Consider the following 15,494-nt stretch of genomic DNA (forward strand, 5'->3'; position numbering starts at 1 on the left):
TTTTAAAATACCGTTTCATTTAGGGAACTTCTCTTCTCTTATTTTATACCATATCATCGTTATATCACCACCACCATTGCCATCGTATTATTATTATTATTATCATCATCATCATCATCAATATTGTTACCCCCTCCTGTTTGTTCGAGTACAAAAAGCAGAGAGATACAAACCAAACAACAACAACAAGGAAAAATAATAATAATAATAATAATAAAAAACAAAAAATGGAAAAAAGGGGGGAAAACACAAAAACAAAAAAACAGAAGAAAAAAAAAAACGAACACGTATTTAAAAACTTACAAGTAAAAGAGAAAAAGAGTAAAGAGAAAACGGAAAATAAGAAGCGGGAGAAATGAGATTTATTTGATTCCTCATGTGGACTCCCTTCCCTGGTAGATGCAGGAATCCACATGAGGAATCAAATAAAACATATAAAAATCAAAACAATACAAAAAAAACAAAAAAAAGGAGGAGGTCGCAGAGGCGAAGCGACTCGCTGAAGAGTGTGCTGAAAACAAATGAAAGGAACAAAAAAAAAAGGCAAAAAAAAAGAGAAGGGTGTTGAGACCATTGAATGTTTTTGATTGCCAGGAAAGCGATAAAAACAAAAATAAAAGTAAAAAAAAACTATTCTACCGAAGGAGGGGGGAAGAAGGCTTTTTTTTAAAGGACAAACAAGGGGAATAGGGAAGAAATGAACAAAAAGCAAAAAAAAAACAAAAAAAACACCGCTATCGGAAGTGAGTCATAACACTACGCACGCTTATATATATATATATATATGCCTCTTTTTATACGGGTGTGCGCGTGCGCTTTCCTTTTTTTTTTTCTTTCTTTCTTCTCTTCATTCCTAAATATTTATTAGTTCGTGTGGCATCGAGTGAAATCCGTCGTTGCGTGCGGGGCCGCTAAAAAAAAAAAACAAAAACAGAAAAGGGCAAAGGGTAAAAACTGTCAACCTCCATTATTCTTTTTCTTTTCCCTAATTATTTTACCTTCAATTTTATTTTGGCTCCTCTTCTTTTTTTTTTTTAATTTCATTATTTCCTTTTACACCAAACACATTTACACTCCTTTTTCTTTTTATAAATATACTGCCGTTCTCACCTCTCATATATATATATATATATATTTATTTATATTTATATAAGTAAATATATAAATATATAAATAAATATATATATAAATAAATATTTCTTTCTCTCACTGTACCTCTACCCTTTTAAACATTTCCCAACAACCACTGGGCTCAATAGAAAAAAAAAAGTGACAACAACGGTATTATCACCGTGAAAAAGAGAAAGAAAAAGATATGGTAAAAAAAAAAAAACACAAATACAAATATAAATAGAAAGAAGGGGGGAATAATTTAAAAAAAAAAAACTGAAAGAAAAAAAAGAAAAAACCAAGGGGAAAGAAGTCAAATCCAAAAGACATTAACGGTGAAATAACACAAATTGGAAGAAAAGATAAAAATGAAGATAAATGGGACTTTTATAATTTAATAAAAGAAAAAAAAACAACAAAGGAGACATTTTATTTTGCTTCACCGGCTTTCTTTTCTTTTTCCTGCTTTCATGGGAGAAGGAAGGACGAAGGAAAGAGAAACTTTACAAAAAAAAAAAAAAAGAAACGAAAACGAAAAATTAAAAAAAAAAAGACAAAAAGCAAAAGGGAATGGAAAAAGTGACACCAGGCGACAAAGTGGAAAATGAGAAGAAGATAAAAGACAAAAAACAGAAGGGGGAAGAGGACGGGAACAAAAAGCAAAAACGTAATATCGCTCGAATAAAAATAAAAATAAAAACATAACTTTTTTAAAAAAAGAAGAAAGTCAACAAAGAGAAAAGTAGAAAAACAAAAAGTTAACAAAAACAAAAAGAATCATAGCGTGGACCCCAAGGGAAACTATTCTGTACTGTGCTTTTATTCATTTGGTTCATTTCCCCCCCCCCTTGTCAAAGCGTCACCATAACGGTAACAAAAAACGGTAGAACGCGATAATAATAATAATAATAATAACAGTAATAATAATAATAATTGAACTCATATTTTAGTGCACGCGTGCGTGTGAGTGCAGGTTTAGGTTTGTGTACGCGTGAACACTTATTAATATTATATTTTAAAGGGTTGTTATTATTATCGTTGGTGTTAATATCGTTAGCATTATCATCATTATTATTAGGATCGAAGGAGCAAAACAAAAATATTTCGAAACATCAACAACAACAACAAAAAAAAGGGAACTCTGGATAGGACCACGGGAGTTTAAACGGGGAGGATGGAAAAAAAACAAAAATAAAGAAGAAAAAGAGAGAAAACGGTGGATCTAGTGGAAATGGATGCCAAATAAACAAACAAATACATATATATATTGGTAATGGTATTGATATTGATATTGATATATTGATATATTTAATAAAATGGAAAAAGCAAATAACAAGAAAGAGCAAAAGTGAAGACTATCAGACAACAACGACAACAAATGAAAGAATGAAATAAAATCAAAAACTATAAAACTTAAAAAAATTAAAAAAAAGGAACTACAGAGACTTATGTGACGAATGAAGGAGCGAAGTGGGCGAACAGGAGCAGCATTAGCTGGCATACACACATACACATATGTTAATATGTAAATATATAAATTAAATACTAACCTAATATATATATATATATATAAACATATATGTACTTACCGGCATGTAAGCGTAGACATAGTTCCCTCACGCCCACAGCCCCTACTTCAAACATAAACATATATCCATAGCACATATAATATTATATATATATATATACAAACATACATATATACGAAATAAGGTCATCCACCACCACTTCCATCAATATCTTTTTTCTTTTCTTTTCTTATTTCATTGTGCTTTTGAGTTTCTCTCCCCCTCGCTTTTTTTTCTTTTTTAACCCTTTGATTTGTTCGTTTGTTTCTCATTCTTTTTTTTTTTCCTCCTACTCCCCCCACCTCTCCCTTTTTCCCGTAGTAAAGATTATTATTATTATTTCTTTTTTTTTTTTCCTCTCCCTCTCTCTCTCTCTTCACAGAAAATACAGTAAGGCACACATCTCCCCACTCACAGCACTAAACACAAAAGAGAGATTTTTCCTTTTTTTTTTTTTGTAAAAGGAAAAAAAATGTACATACCAAAAACTAAAACAAAAAGAACAATAATAAAGAAAAAGTGAACGAAAACGAAAACGAAAACAATGAGCGACAAGCGTAAACTTAATAAATAAAAAAGAAAAAAAATGAAAAATGAAAAAACAGACAAAAAACCCCTTCGTGTTATTCCCCGTCCTCAGACCTCATTCTCATCATCTCACCACACAAATTTTCGCCACTTAAACGCCAGCTGTACTTTCGCCCCCTCCCCCCCCCCAAAGAAAAAAATATAAATAAAAATAAAAATATTAATATTAATATTAACTTCGCGGTGTCACAAACTTCCCTTCTTCCTTTTCTCTCCTTTTCGTCTCGAATACCTTCGCACAAACACACACATATAAATACATATAAAAAAAACGAAAAATATATATATATATATGTATATTTCGTACACGGTGGCATCCCTACTACAAATATTTGAGAAGAACAAAACAAGAAAAAACCCTTTGTGTATTCCTCTTTTTTCCTTCTTGGTTATTTTTCTTTTTTTTAAAAAAAAAATTATTTATTTATCGATCTCTGCATTGTCTTCACCGAATCGCGCACGCTTCATTCTTTTCCTTTGAAATCATTTAAAAAAAAAAACTCGAAATTGTTTCGTATGCGCTTGCGGGCTCTCACGCCCCTCCCCCAAAACAGAGAAACCAACTAAAGTTTAAAACAAATTACAATAGTTTCTGTGCATATTTTCCCTCTCCTTAACAAGTACAAGAAAAAACAAAAACAAAAACAAAAGCACACATTCACACACTTTGGTCCCCGCAAATGTGATTTCCATCCCCTTCGTTCTCCTTCCTTTCCCCCTTCTCTCCTTTTCTATCTTGGAAAAAATAAAATAAAATAAAACAAAATAAAGTAAAATAAAGTAAACAGTTTAATTATCTTCCCCCTTTTCACCCCACACACCCACACCGCACGCACGCACGAACGTAAATTTTTATGCGTTGAGACTCTTCCTTTTCTTTCTTTATTTCTTTACTAATTTATTCATCTCTTGAGTGTTTTGTCATAGTTTTATCATTATTTTTTTTTTTGCGTCTCCTTCCTTGATGCCGCTCAGCCGCTACACATGCCTTTTCTCGCCTTCCCTTCCTTTCTCTTCGGTGTTTTCTTTTTGCTTTCCTCCTTCTTCTTTTTCCCCCCTTTTTTTCTCCTTTCTTTTTCTTGTTTTAGTCTTAATTTTAGTTTTAGTTCTATTTTTATTGTTGTTGTTGCTTTCCCCTTGTTTTGCTCCTCCATTTCCTTCATTCCTTCCCTTGTTTTAATGTTGCGGTTTTTTGTTCTGTTCTCTCCTTCAATGCTTCTTCCTTCTCCGAAATCGTGTTCGGTACGGGTTCAGATGAGAAGTCACACACACACACACAAAAAAAAAAAGAGATTCGGCCTCCTCCCGCTCCCCCTTTAGGTTCCAAAAAAAAAAAAGAGGCGTAACAGCACTCACAGCACTGTTTCTCCATGTTTCTTTTCCTTCTTCTTCTTTTTTCCTCTTCTTTTGTTCGTTTAACATCAATGATATGTTTCGGTGAAAAGATAAAACGAACTGTAGAAGAAAATGGGAGAAGGAGGAAGACCGATGCAGTGGCACACCATCTGCCAAAAGCGCATCTTTCTTCTGCTCTTCTTTTCTTTTCTTTTTATTTCTATTCCTTCTCCTTCCTTTCCCATTTTAGTCACTTCCCCTTCACCTTCCCATAACGCCACACGCCACATGCCGTCCAAAGACAGTTTGGTGACGGTAGAAAAGGTTTTTTTTCCCCCATCCCACCACTTTAAATACCCCTCAAACATAAATAAATAAATAAATAAATTTATATATATATATATATACTTTTTTTTTCGTTTCTCTGTGCGCGAGCGGCTCCACGGCTGACGGTCAAGAATTTCTGAAACTCTGCTCCCTTCCCCTCCCTTCCCTTCCTCCTTCAGTAACAACACAAAAAGACGCTCCCTCGTCCTCCTCTAAGCGGAAGAGGAGTTCTGGGGTGAAACGAACTTCGAAACAAGAAAAAAAAAAGGTCTCGCAACACTCCCCACCTCCTAACCAATAAACACACACTTACAATCATTCCGCTACCAACCAACTCACTATCCTATACCTACGTGTTGAACTGCACGGAGCACAATTTATCTTTCCAGTCACGCAAAGACAAAAAGGAAGCGTCAAACCTCAGCGTCACTTTCTTCCACAAAGTGTAGTTCTGCAGCCGTTAACACTTTCACACACACTTACATGGTGGGGCCTCCTCCTCCTCCTCCAAACATCCCGCGCATATTTCCTCCCGATGCTCCAAATCCCCCGCTGCCGAAACCGCCACCACCACCGCCGCCGCCGCGACCACCGCCCATTCCAAAACCACCGCTGTTGCCGCCACGCCCGAAAACGTTGCTCATTCCAAAACCACCGCTGTTGCCACCCCGACCGCCGCGATAACCGCCACCACCACCGCCGCCACCGCGACCACCGCCCATTCCAAAACCACCGCTGTTGCCACCACGCCCGAAACCGCGATAACCGCCGCCACCACCTCCACGGTTATTGTTGTTGTTATTATTGTTGGGTCGCTTGGCCAGTGCACGAACTTCAGGAGAAATGACCTGATTGGTCTCATTGAGAAGTGGAATGAGATCATCCACAATGTTGCGGTTCTTCTCGTTAAAAAATGAAATGGCGACGCCCACTTTGCCAGCACGGCCTGTGCGGCCGATGCGATGCACGTAATCGTCAATATTGCTCGGCATGTCATATTGGATCACAACCCCGACGTTGGGGATGTCGAGTCCGCGAGAAGCTACGTCTGTTGCGACAAGAACTTGACAAGCGCCTGACTTAAACAGCCTGAGAGCCTCTTCGCGCTCACGCTGCACACGATCACCGTGGATAGAAACGCACGCCAACTCGCTATTGCGCAGGAAACGCTCCAAATAATCGGCATCACGCTTCTTTTCGACAAAAACGAGAACAAGCTTGCCTTCATTTTCACGAAGTAACGTGAGTAGCGCCTGACGCTTGTCCGGGTCCTCAATCCAGCGAACGTCCTGAGTGATATTCTCCGTTGTGGAGCCCACGCGTCCAACCTGAAGGAACGAGTGGCGGCACATAAACTCCCTGGCGAGCCGCTGAATCTCAACGGGAAAAGTGGCAGAATAGAGCAGAGTTTGGCGCTGACCTGCCCTTGGCATATCACTGTCTGGACCTTGAACAATCATCCGAATTTGCGGTTCAAATCCCATATCCAGCATTCGATCAGCTTCATCCAATATCAGGAAGCGGATTTCAGAGAAGCGGACGTATCCACGAGAGAACATATCCATAAGTCGTCCAGGGGTCGCAACAAGCAATTTACACCCGCGGGAGAGCTCATGTACCTGGTGGCGTGGATCAGCACCGCCATAGACGACTACACAGCGGACAGGCGTATGGTAGGTGAACTTGCGGGCTTCTCCATAGATCTGAAGAGAAAGCTCCCTCGTTGGTGCAAGGATAAGGGCTTGGGGGCTGGAGTGGCTGCCCGGGCTGTACGGAGGGCGGTTCGAAATATTCAACAGTATCTCGTTGATAGCAGGAATAAGGTACGAAGCTGTTTTCCCCGAACCAGTTTGTGCACACGCCATAAGATCCCGATGATTGAGCGCTGTTGGAATACCCAAGCTCTGCACAGGCGTTGGCTTGGTGTACCCACAGCGTTTCACATTTTCCAGCAGCACCGGAACCATGTTCATTTCACTGAACGATAACACTGGTGCAATGTCGTTTGGCGTGATAGTCATATTCACCTCTCCGTGTTGGTCAAAGTTGATGCCCGGAGTGTGATCCTTAAATATGTCCTCATCGGCTGGCTCCTCACGGTGGTAGCCATGGCCGGAGGTTTCCCCTTGGTACGGCACGTTGCGACGGATAAATTCGCCACGACCACGGGAGGGGCCATCAAAACCTTCGCGCGGCCTTTGCTGATAACCACCATAGTTGTTGTACCCAACCTGGTGGCCGGCTTCGCCAAATGCTGGGGCGCGTGCCCACGGGTTGGCGTTGGGGTTGAACTGCTGATGGCCGCCCTGGCCGAAATTCATGCCGTGCATTTTCAAATATCTTTTTTTTTTTTTGTGAGGGGCAAGATGGGTGCACAAGGTGGTGAAAGACGTGTCAAAGATTTAAAGCAAACAAGTAACGCTCGTGTAAAGAAGGACAGAGGACAAACAGTTAGCATAAACACGAAAACGGAGCAAAAAAGCAGCGGACCAAAGCATGGATACGCATGTGAGCAGTACGCAAAACAAAACAAAAAGGAATAAAAAATAGATCACGTTAAAAAAGCATTGAGGTGGTCACATGAATGGCTTGGGCTCACCTCAAACAATACTCACATCACTCACGAACACATAATTCGATGTTGGTGTGCCTCATCCAACGTTCCCTTGAGTGTTTTTGCACACAATATTCAGTGGAAGGGAAAAGTAACAAGATGTAGCAGCAAAGGGGGAAAACAATGGAATACAACAAAACAAAGTAAGCAATATAACAAGCTTCAACGGCCCAACATTACACAAAACATGTTTTGCAACCACGTCACTGCACAAAAGCCTCAATCTTTTTTTCCCCACCACCACCAGCATAAATAAGGGGTCTCATATAATATGCCTGAGATAACCTCTTTTCCTCACAGCAAGAGCCCAGTAATTGCATCACCCCGCCCCCACCCGTTAAAAATAAAAAAATAAAAAGGACAAGGGCAACACCATCGCGTTTGTTTTTGGAACAAATTATGCACGTCCGCGCGCGGATGTACGCACGGAAACTAACAATGGAACTAAACCTTATGTCTCTCAGCCTCCCGTGAGAATATACGCTGCGTACACTTACACAGAAATTCGGTGAGGCCACGGCAGTGCAAGGAGTCCGCTTTGCAATGGGGCACAACTTCAGTGACAACTCTTTGGCACGAATTGCAGTGTTGCCTGAGGAAAGAAATCGAGAAAAAAAAGTGTTTACACTTTGATCCTTCCGTCAATATCGTAAGGTTGCAGCATAAACCCTCCATGCTGTTCATATCTCAGTGCAAGCGCAGATGCAACAGCCGCCGTTCACTATTCCACGGATGGCATAATCATCGGCGGCATCAAGTTCCTGTCTGTCCTTACCTACAAATAATGATCTCAACAATAAACAAATAGCAAATACACGAAGGAAAAACAAAACGCAGGAGAAGGACACATGTGAAATGTTACAAGTGAGGCCGACAAAACCTCCGAAACCACAGGTTACACCACTTCTGCGCGGCGAATCCAAACATGCAGAACAACCTACACATTACATATCCCTCATTCTTTTCTAGTTCCCACAAGAATCCTTCCCACAACGCACGTAAACGAACTCCACCACAGGTGGTAAACACGTGGCAGTATAACGGACGACGAGGAAGTAAAAAAAAAAAAAAATGTACATATATTGGTCTGTATAGATATGTTTGCGTACGCATAAATTGATACAAGGAAGCGTCTTACACCGGGGTCGATTCACTGCCTCCGCCTTATCTCCGTTTAACCTTCTTTCCGCTTCTTGTCAACATGAGGTCCTCCCGCAGCCGTTCCACATCGGTCCTGTACGGCTCCCAGAGTTCCATGAATTCGTATTGGAGAGAAGAGAAGACGGTTGGCTCAAGCGCACGCAGCCCCTGGAAATGTGATTCCACCATTTGATAACCGACAGCCGGAACGGCAACCAACGGCTTCTCGGCCTCTTTCTTATCGGTAGTTTTTGCCTTCTTGGGTTCTGCCGCCACGGGGGCCACTGGTTTTTCTCGTGCTTCATACGACACCTTGAACATCTCTTCATTCACTGGGTGTTTGGAAATTACGACATGTGCGATGGAGATGGTCATTTTCGTCAGCAGATCCGTCTCTGTGGCCGCTGCAAACGACACCACGGCTGAGGAGGTGGTTCTCTTCCTTCGTTTTGAGCTTTTTGGAAGAGGTTCACGGGGTTTCCAACCACGAACAACAGCACGTGAAAAGAAATTGGCCGCAACGTCAAACTTCCTCTCCTCAAATGCACCATCGGCCAAGATCAACATCGCTTCCGTAATGCTCTCAGGCGGAATCGATGGTCCCTGAGGAGAGGAAAGAGATACCTCTACAAACTTTTCGTAATCACGCAGCGCCGCTGCACGATCCTCGTGTGAATTTGATGGATACCTTTCACTGCGCTGGTAGAACGCGTTGGCTCGTTGCAGGTACGCCATAGCTCTGCAATAATGTTCCCCATGCATACTTAACAGAAGTGATAAGTCTACAATCGCATTATTGAAATTCTCCAGCTTCGATGCGTACACAGAAGCACGGCGCAAAAGCGTTTGTTGCCGCTCCAGCGCCGTCTGCCGGCGATCCAGGGCTTTAGAAAGTTCCTCCAACTCCGACTGCGTATCATTCATCATAGCACACACATCGGCTGCACGAAAGTGATACCTTGCGCAGTTGCTGCGCAGATGCTGAAGATTGCGAAGGTTCTCAAGAGCCAGCGGCACATCACCTGCTGCAATGGCACCTTCGGCGGCCTCCTCGAAGGCATTTACGTATTCTACATTTGAGGCAGCCAGTTTGTAGAACTCGCGCGCCTGCCTCATCCGCTCATCTGCTACGCTACAACACACGTGCACTTTTTCAGGGGAAGATTCGGCCGAAGCTTGTGAAAGTGACTCCTCTGCCTGCCGGTCCCTCACAAGACCCAAACAATAATACGCATGAGACTCATAAAAACTTGGTGAATCAAAGAATTTTGGACTCTTCGATGAAGGGGAAAGTATGGTAGAGTTTGACTCCTTTGCAAACCGCAACAACTCACGCAAGTGGTGTTCGGCACCCTCATAATGACCTGCCTTCAGAGCACATTGACCGGTGTGAGCCAGCATGGCCATGCTGGGCTCGTTAATGAAAAGGTACTTTTTGTACTCGTTGTACGCGTCGTCGTAATTTCCTAGATGTTCTTGACAGGAGGCTCGCAAGGCATATGTGGCCGAAGTGAGAGGATCTAAACGGCTGCTTAGTAGAAAGAAATTGAGGGCCTTCTGGTAGTCGCTCTGCCGCATCGCTACCTTCCCTAAGCGAGAGAGAATCCCCGCAACACAACTGTGGTTCTGCTCCGCCATGCCTTCGGGTACAATTGCTCCGCTTTGAGTGTCGCCCACTGGATGGTTTCCACCCCGCTGCAACTGCTCTAAAGCAATCTGCAGGTAATTGTTCGCTTCGGTGAGTTTACCCTCATTCTCCAGTGCATCAGCACGGTCAATACACCATTGGACGGAAACTGCAAAATTCCACGCCGACGACGAGGCACCTTTAATGGTGGCTTCACGACGTGTGGCGAAAGGTACACCACACGTTCCACCGTAGCGGTCGGAGAAGGTATGATACGCCGGGGGTTCCCGGCCGGACTCAACTACCGACCGATGGTACTCCTCAACAAGACGCCGTCTGAAAGCTGGGCAATCGTTTTTTGGCGGCACCACTTTGACGGCGGCGGCCTTTTTCTTTGAATCGCTCATCCTAAGGAAAATAATGACAATAGTAACACCAATAGCAGGTTATGAACGGAGTCAACCCTTTTTTTCACTTTTTTTTTCTCCTTCACGATTCTCAGACCCACCTGAGTAACACCTACACTAAACACAGACTCAGGCTAGTGTTCATATGGTAAAAAAAATAATAAAGAAAAAAAAGCATAACATATCAGGCAAGAATCACCAACTGTAATAGTACAAGCAAAGTTAACCTGGCCCTAAGAAGGCCAACCGAGAGGGCACAACAACAGAATCATAGTGGTAGTCAAACATTCAAGACGAAAAAAAAAAAAGATGCAGATGTACAAACAAGCGAAATCTACACATAACAAAAGGGCGGAAACCCAACAACTCTACTCTACATCCAAGCCCCATCCCTCGGCAACATTCGTCCCAACTGATTCCTCCCCGTCTCTGCTGCTGTTTCCAGCGTCCAAATCATCGCCGCCGCCACTAGTGCTATCAACGTTCTTGGAGAGAGCCCCAAGGGGTGCAGAAACAAGAGGCGTCCGCCACTCTACATTCATTTCTGGGTACTCTTGAGCACGGCGATCACGTAATTTCAATTGCTCTAGTTCAAGTACCTCATCGCAGCGAAGAAGACCCAATCGCGGAATGAAACGGCTGTTTTCATTCGTAGTTTTATCAGGCATATCCAGCATCGTACCACATTTGCAGATACCCTTCGACCACTCTCCAACAAAATACTGCTGCTTCTGCGTATAGCACCACAAGCCCGGACCTTCGCGAAGACCAAGGGCCCAGTAACCGTCATACCAGTCCCCGCTTGTTAAACGTAAGATCCCCCTACCGTAGTGCTGATCATCACGGAACTCACCCTTGTAGATATCTCCGTTAGCGAAGAACAACCTCCCAAACCCATCCCGCTTACCCCCGGACCACCCACCCTCGTAAACATCGCCATTCTCCTCCCACGATATTCCTACACCATCGCGCTTTCCTGCGAGCCATTCCCCACGATAGACACGTACCCACGGTGACTTCACATCTTTTCGCAACCAGAGTGTTCCCTCGCCTTCACGTAATCCGTTGCGGAACTCACCCCGGTATTTGCTAAGTTTTTTTAGTAGTTCACCGAAGCCGCCAAACTTCCCGTCCTCCCACTGACCTTCGTATGATTCGGTCTTACGAGGCGTAAGAAAGATCCGTTTACGCATTCCGTGTGTGTCCACTTTTCCATGGAGGCGTTGGGCTCGAGTCTTGCAACGCTCAATGATGGCCGCCTCGGGATCCACCGCTGGGGATTTCACGGCCCCACGCCGTGGGTCAAACCCGTGTAATTTCCGATATATTTGCAATAATTTCTCCTCTGCCTCATTCAGGGGACAGCCATTAGCATCCGAGCCATACAACTCCGCCACAGCTTCAGCACCGAGTAGCTCCTCTTGCCGGCGCAGCTCTTTCAGCAATAGGCCACGTTCAGACACAACGACTATCGCCTTCAGGGCACAGCGCAACCGGCGGAAGTACTGCAAGTTTTCAAGCGTGTCAATTGACTCCTTAAACTGCAATGGATTTGTGCATCCAACAACAAAGGAGGCCTCAAGTCCAGAGATGAACTGGGACATTAATCGTGAAAACTTACACTCCATGAAAAATGACTGACTACTGCAGATGAGGTCATGGTGACCCTCTGGGGTTGTCGCCCGCGACCTACGCTTCTCACGGTAATTAATAGAATGAATGACTGCTGCTCGAAGAAGAGTTACACTTACGTTGATACCACAACCCTCCTTCAGCTGATCACCTGCAACGCCCTTCAAACCGAGGCAGTCTGTCCCTTTGAGATGTACAAATGTCATTGAGCGTATTACAGTCTTTCCCGAATCCACTTTGGGAGTTGTGGAAACCATAAGCTGCAGGAAACCATGCCAACGACTCTGCCGTTGCTTGGTGCGACGGACACGATTCCTGTTTCCACGTTCAAGTTGTTCGAGAAAATCCTCAAATGTTGGCACCCTAACTGCCATCAGATTTGGTATGACGAGACGGTCGAAAGTGTCACGGGTAACCGTATACGCTCTCTCTGATCCATCTTCGTCCAGCAAGTTGTCCTCCACGGAGTCGCGGTTCATCTCCCAATAACGCAGCACAATATCCGTCTCAAATTCCCCCGCAACAGCCCCGAGTCGTTGATAAAGTCCCCCCACCGTGTCATAAATAAGACCAACAGATTCGTTGTCCCCGAATAAGGTGTGAGTCTTACCTGTAACAGCAAACCCCATGACAACCACGTTGGAGCTGAGACCTTGAGCAACCAGATCAATCATCTCCAAGCCTATCGCATGGTATAGCTCCTCCTGCTTTGCAGAGCAGGGGAAGAAATAGTCACAGTCGTACATCAAACCTTCTGTGGCATCGGGAGAGTAGGCAAAAAGTTTTCCCTCGCTCTGCCTGACGTGTAATTTCACGCCAAGTATATCCTCTTCCGCAATGGGCCGCTCCCGCACAGCGATACGGACCCGGTCGAACGAACTGGAATTCTCCATACAGTAACGACCCAATGTGCCTCCTTCCAAATTTGATATAACTAAAATGAGCTTGATGCCTACGCAGACAGCGAGAAAGGTAGTTAACAATTTTAAAAGAAAAAGACGGAGAAGAAGAGAGAAATTACCTGTTGAAAAACGTTTCACTCTTTTTCGGTAGTGTGCGGAAGCTCATGTCGCCTCTTTGTCTTCACAAGAGCCTGTGAAACAAAAGGGCCTCATTGAACAAAAAAAAAACGAATTCCTCTGTGCATTAGCAAAAACAAGCAATAATAACAGAAGAGAAATTAATTCAAAGAAAAATAATTGAAACCACCGTTGACCGCCGATTTACTTCTTCGGCTTGCTCTTGGGGACGGGCACACGCTCTTGGGGCTGCGTCATAAAAAGTTGCACGTGGCACGGACTGCGCATGTACGGTGTGATGCGACCATGTGCACGGAACGTACGGCGACGCACGCGAGGGGCCTGATCCACCTGAACGTGTTTAATGACCATTTTGCCGGGGTCAAGCCCCTTCTCGATGGCGTTCGCCTCGGCGTTCTTCAACAGCGACAGCATTGCCACAACGGACTTGCGCGGCCAGCGTCCCTTCGTCTGCCCCCATTCCTTCGCTTGTGCTGTGTTACCAATCTTTCCATTGTAGCGCTTGAAGGGAATGCAGCGGGTTTTGGCCAGGACTTGACGGTACAGCTGCTGCGCTTTGCGGAGCTTCATACCGTTGATCACATTAGCCGTCTCGAAGGTATTCTTGTAGTGGCACCGGAGGTCGGCGATCTTCGCCTTGGCCGTCTTCGAGGAAACCTGTGGCTTGCGGGAGTAATGCACCATGGCTTGGCGGTAAAGTTCCTATTATATATATATATATATATATATATATATTGGTGTGGCAGTGGAGAAGCGCGGTGCAAAACAGAGCAAAATCGGACAACGAGTATACGAGCAAATAAGAAACAGTGAAAACAAGCAGAAGCACAGGAATAGAGATCACAAAAAGAGGCACAAAAAATCCACTGCAGCAGAAAATTGGCAGAGCTATGCAAGGAAAAAAAAAATGCCATCTACAACTCACGAGGCGGCCTGCTGTATACAAACGATTGTCAAGGGCATGATGTCCAATCCCACCCACTAAATCCGGTATATTAGTTTGTATCAGATATGTATAATATATATGTATATATACTTACTTTCCCGCCTTACAACCCGCAATAATAGATTTCACGCGCGGAATGACTCTCGCGGCGATCGGTTGCAACCGGGGAACAAGACGTGGGGCCAGCACCACGGTGACAGCCACCTCCAAAGGCACAAGAAGCTTGTTCAGTAGAATTGAAAGAGCCAAAGCAGTCCAAAATGAGGGATATTTCTTCTCTCCCTTCCCGTTGCCGCTATCCACATCTGTAGATGGTGCCTCGGAAGTACCGTCCTCTTTTCCAACTTTGAACCCGTACGACCGAGCGTAAGCAACAACGTCGATGTGAAGAAAGTACAAGGTAAAGAAAATAATAGCCAATAAGATGTTGTGAACGATGAGGTAAAGGAGCAAACCACCCGCACCGTAAGCGGCCAGTTTATGTTTTAAACCAGAAACCCCGTGCGGTGACGGCCCCGATGGTGGAGGAGGATTAACGTCCGGTGGAAAACCGCTACACGAGGACGAGGATGAACCGAAGCCGTCCGTATTCCCTACTATTCCGTTGGTCTTCACACCTGGGGAACCACTGTTTCTAAAAACACGATTCGCTTCGTCAACGAAAAGTTTTTGGCGTCGGTGATACGTTGGGAAGCGGGTCGTGAACCCCTCAGGGACTTCGAACGTTGTTACATTGGTTACAAGATGATGGTAGTACGGCTTACGGTACTGCAATGAAAAATATTCACGCCAAACCACACACGGATCGTCATAATGGGGAATCTCATTGCTTGTTATTGTAGCAGCAAACATCGGGCAAGGACGAGCCACACACATCGCGGCTCTAACCGCCGGTAGGACAACGCCTCTTCCAACAGCATGCTGATCCTTCACACCGTTCGACGGCGGGGCTACGCCGCTTGCCGCGTCATGTGCAAGACATCGGCATAAACCTACGTTTAACCTCACACAAGCTATCCGCCGCATCAAGTCCTTCAACGCAGTAATATGGAAGAAGATCTTCAAAAAAAAATTATGAAGGGAAAGAGTCACTACAGTAGCCACAAAACGGGTAAACGAAACGAACGAAACAGACATGAAAGCACAGACAAGATGCTTTC

General features: G+C 44.1%; 7 protein-coding genes across 7 annotated transcripts; 1 reads left to right on the forward strand and 6 right to left on the reverse strand.

Annotated features, from left to right (window-relative positions):
- Positions 1–64: 64 nt before the first annotated feature.
- On the reverse strand, positions 65–415 carry TbgDal_X17680 (hypothetical protein, unlikely; the record flags this gene model as incomplete). The annotated part of the gene is made up of 1 exon (XM_011780627.1): positions 65–415. One exon carries the CDS (start codon positions 413–415, stop codon positions 65–67), a length of 351 nt encoding a protein of 116 aa, XP_011778929.1.
- A 3,835-nt stretch (positions 416–4,250) lies between these two features.
- On the forward strand, positions 4,251–4,586 carry TbgDal_X17690 (hypothetical protein, unlikely; the record flags this gene model as incomplete). Its single annotated transcript, XM_011780628.1, has 1 exon — positions 4,251–4,586. The coding sequence occupies one exon, from the start codon at positions 4,251–4,253 to the stop codon at positions 4,584–4,586; it is 336 nt and encodes a 111-aa protein (XP_011778930.1).
- Positions 4,587–5,407: 821 nt separating this feature from the next.
- TbgDal_X17700 (ATP-dependent DEAD/H RNA helicase, putative) lies at positions 5,408–7,258 on the reverse strand (the record flags this gene model as incomplete). Its single annotated transcript, XM_011780629.1, has 1 exon — positions 5,408–7,258. The coding sequence occupies one exon, from the start codon at positions 7,256–7,258 to the stop codon at positions 5,408–5,410; it is 1,851 nt and encodes a 616-aa protein (XP_011778931.1).
- Positions 7,259–8,706: 1,448 nt separating this feature from the next.
- Positions 8,707–10,716, reverse strand: TbgDal_X17710 (hypothetical protein, conserved; the record flags this gene model as incomplete). Its single annotated transcript, XM_011780630.1, has 1 exon — positions 8,707–10,716. The coding sequence occupies one exon, from the start codon at positions 10,714–10,716 to the stop codon at positions 8,707–8,709; it is 2,010 nt and encodes a 669-aa protein (XP_011778932.1).
- A 368-nt stretch (positions 10,717–11,084) lies between these two features.
- On the reverse strand, positions 11,085–13,241 carry TbgDal_X17720 (hypothetical protein, conserved; the record flags this gene model as incomplete). Its single annotated transcript, XM_011780631.1, has 1 exon — positions 11,085–13,241. One exon carries the CDS (start codon positions 13,239–13,241, stop codon positions 11,085–11,087), a length of 2,157 nt encoding a protein of 718 aa, XP_011778933.1.
- A 330-nt stretch (positions 13,242–13,571) lies between these two features.
- Positions 13,572–14,072, reverse strand: TbgDal_X17730 (60S ribosomal protein L17, putative; the record flags this gene model as incomplete). The annotated part of the gene is made up of 1 exon (XM_011780632.1): positions 13,572–14,072. The coding sequence occupies one exon, from the start codon at positions 14,070–14,072 to the stop codon at positions 13,572–13,574; it is 501 nt and encodes a 166-aa protein (XP_011778934.1).
- Positions 14,073–14,424: 352 nt separating this feature from the next.
- On the reverse strand, positions 14,425–15,471 carry TbgDal_X17740 (hypothetical protein, conserved; the record flags this gene model as incomplete). Its single annotated transcript, XM_011780633.1, has 1 exon — positions 14,425–15,471. One exon carries the CDS (start codon positions 15,469–15,471, stop codon positions 14,425–14,427), a length of 1,047 nt encoding a protein of 348 aa, XP_011778935.1.
- Positions 15,472–15,494: the final 23 nt, after the last annotated feature.

This window comes from Trypanosoma brucei, chromosome 10, assembly GCF_000210295.1.
Source record: "Trypanosoma brucei gambiense DAL972 chromosome 10, complete sequence".
In the NCBI taxonomy this organism is placed as follows: domain Eukaryota; phylum Euglenozoa; class Kinetoplastea; order Trypanosomatida; family Trypanosomatidae; genus Trypanosoma; species Trypanosoma brucei.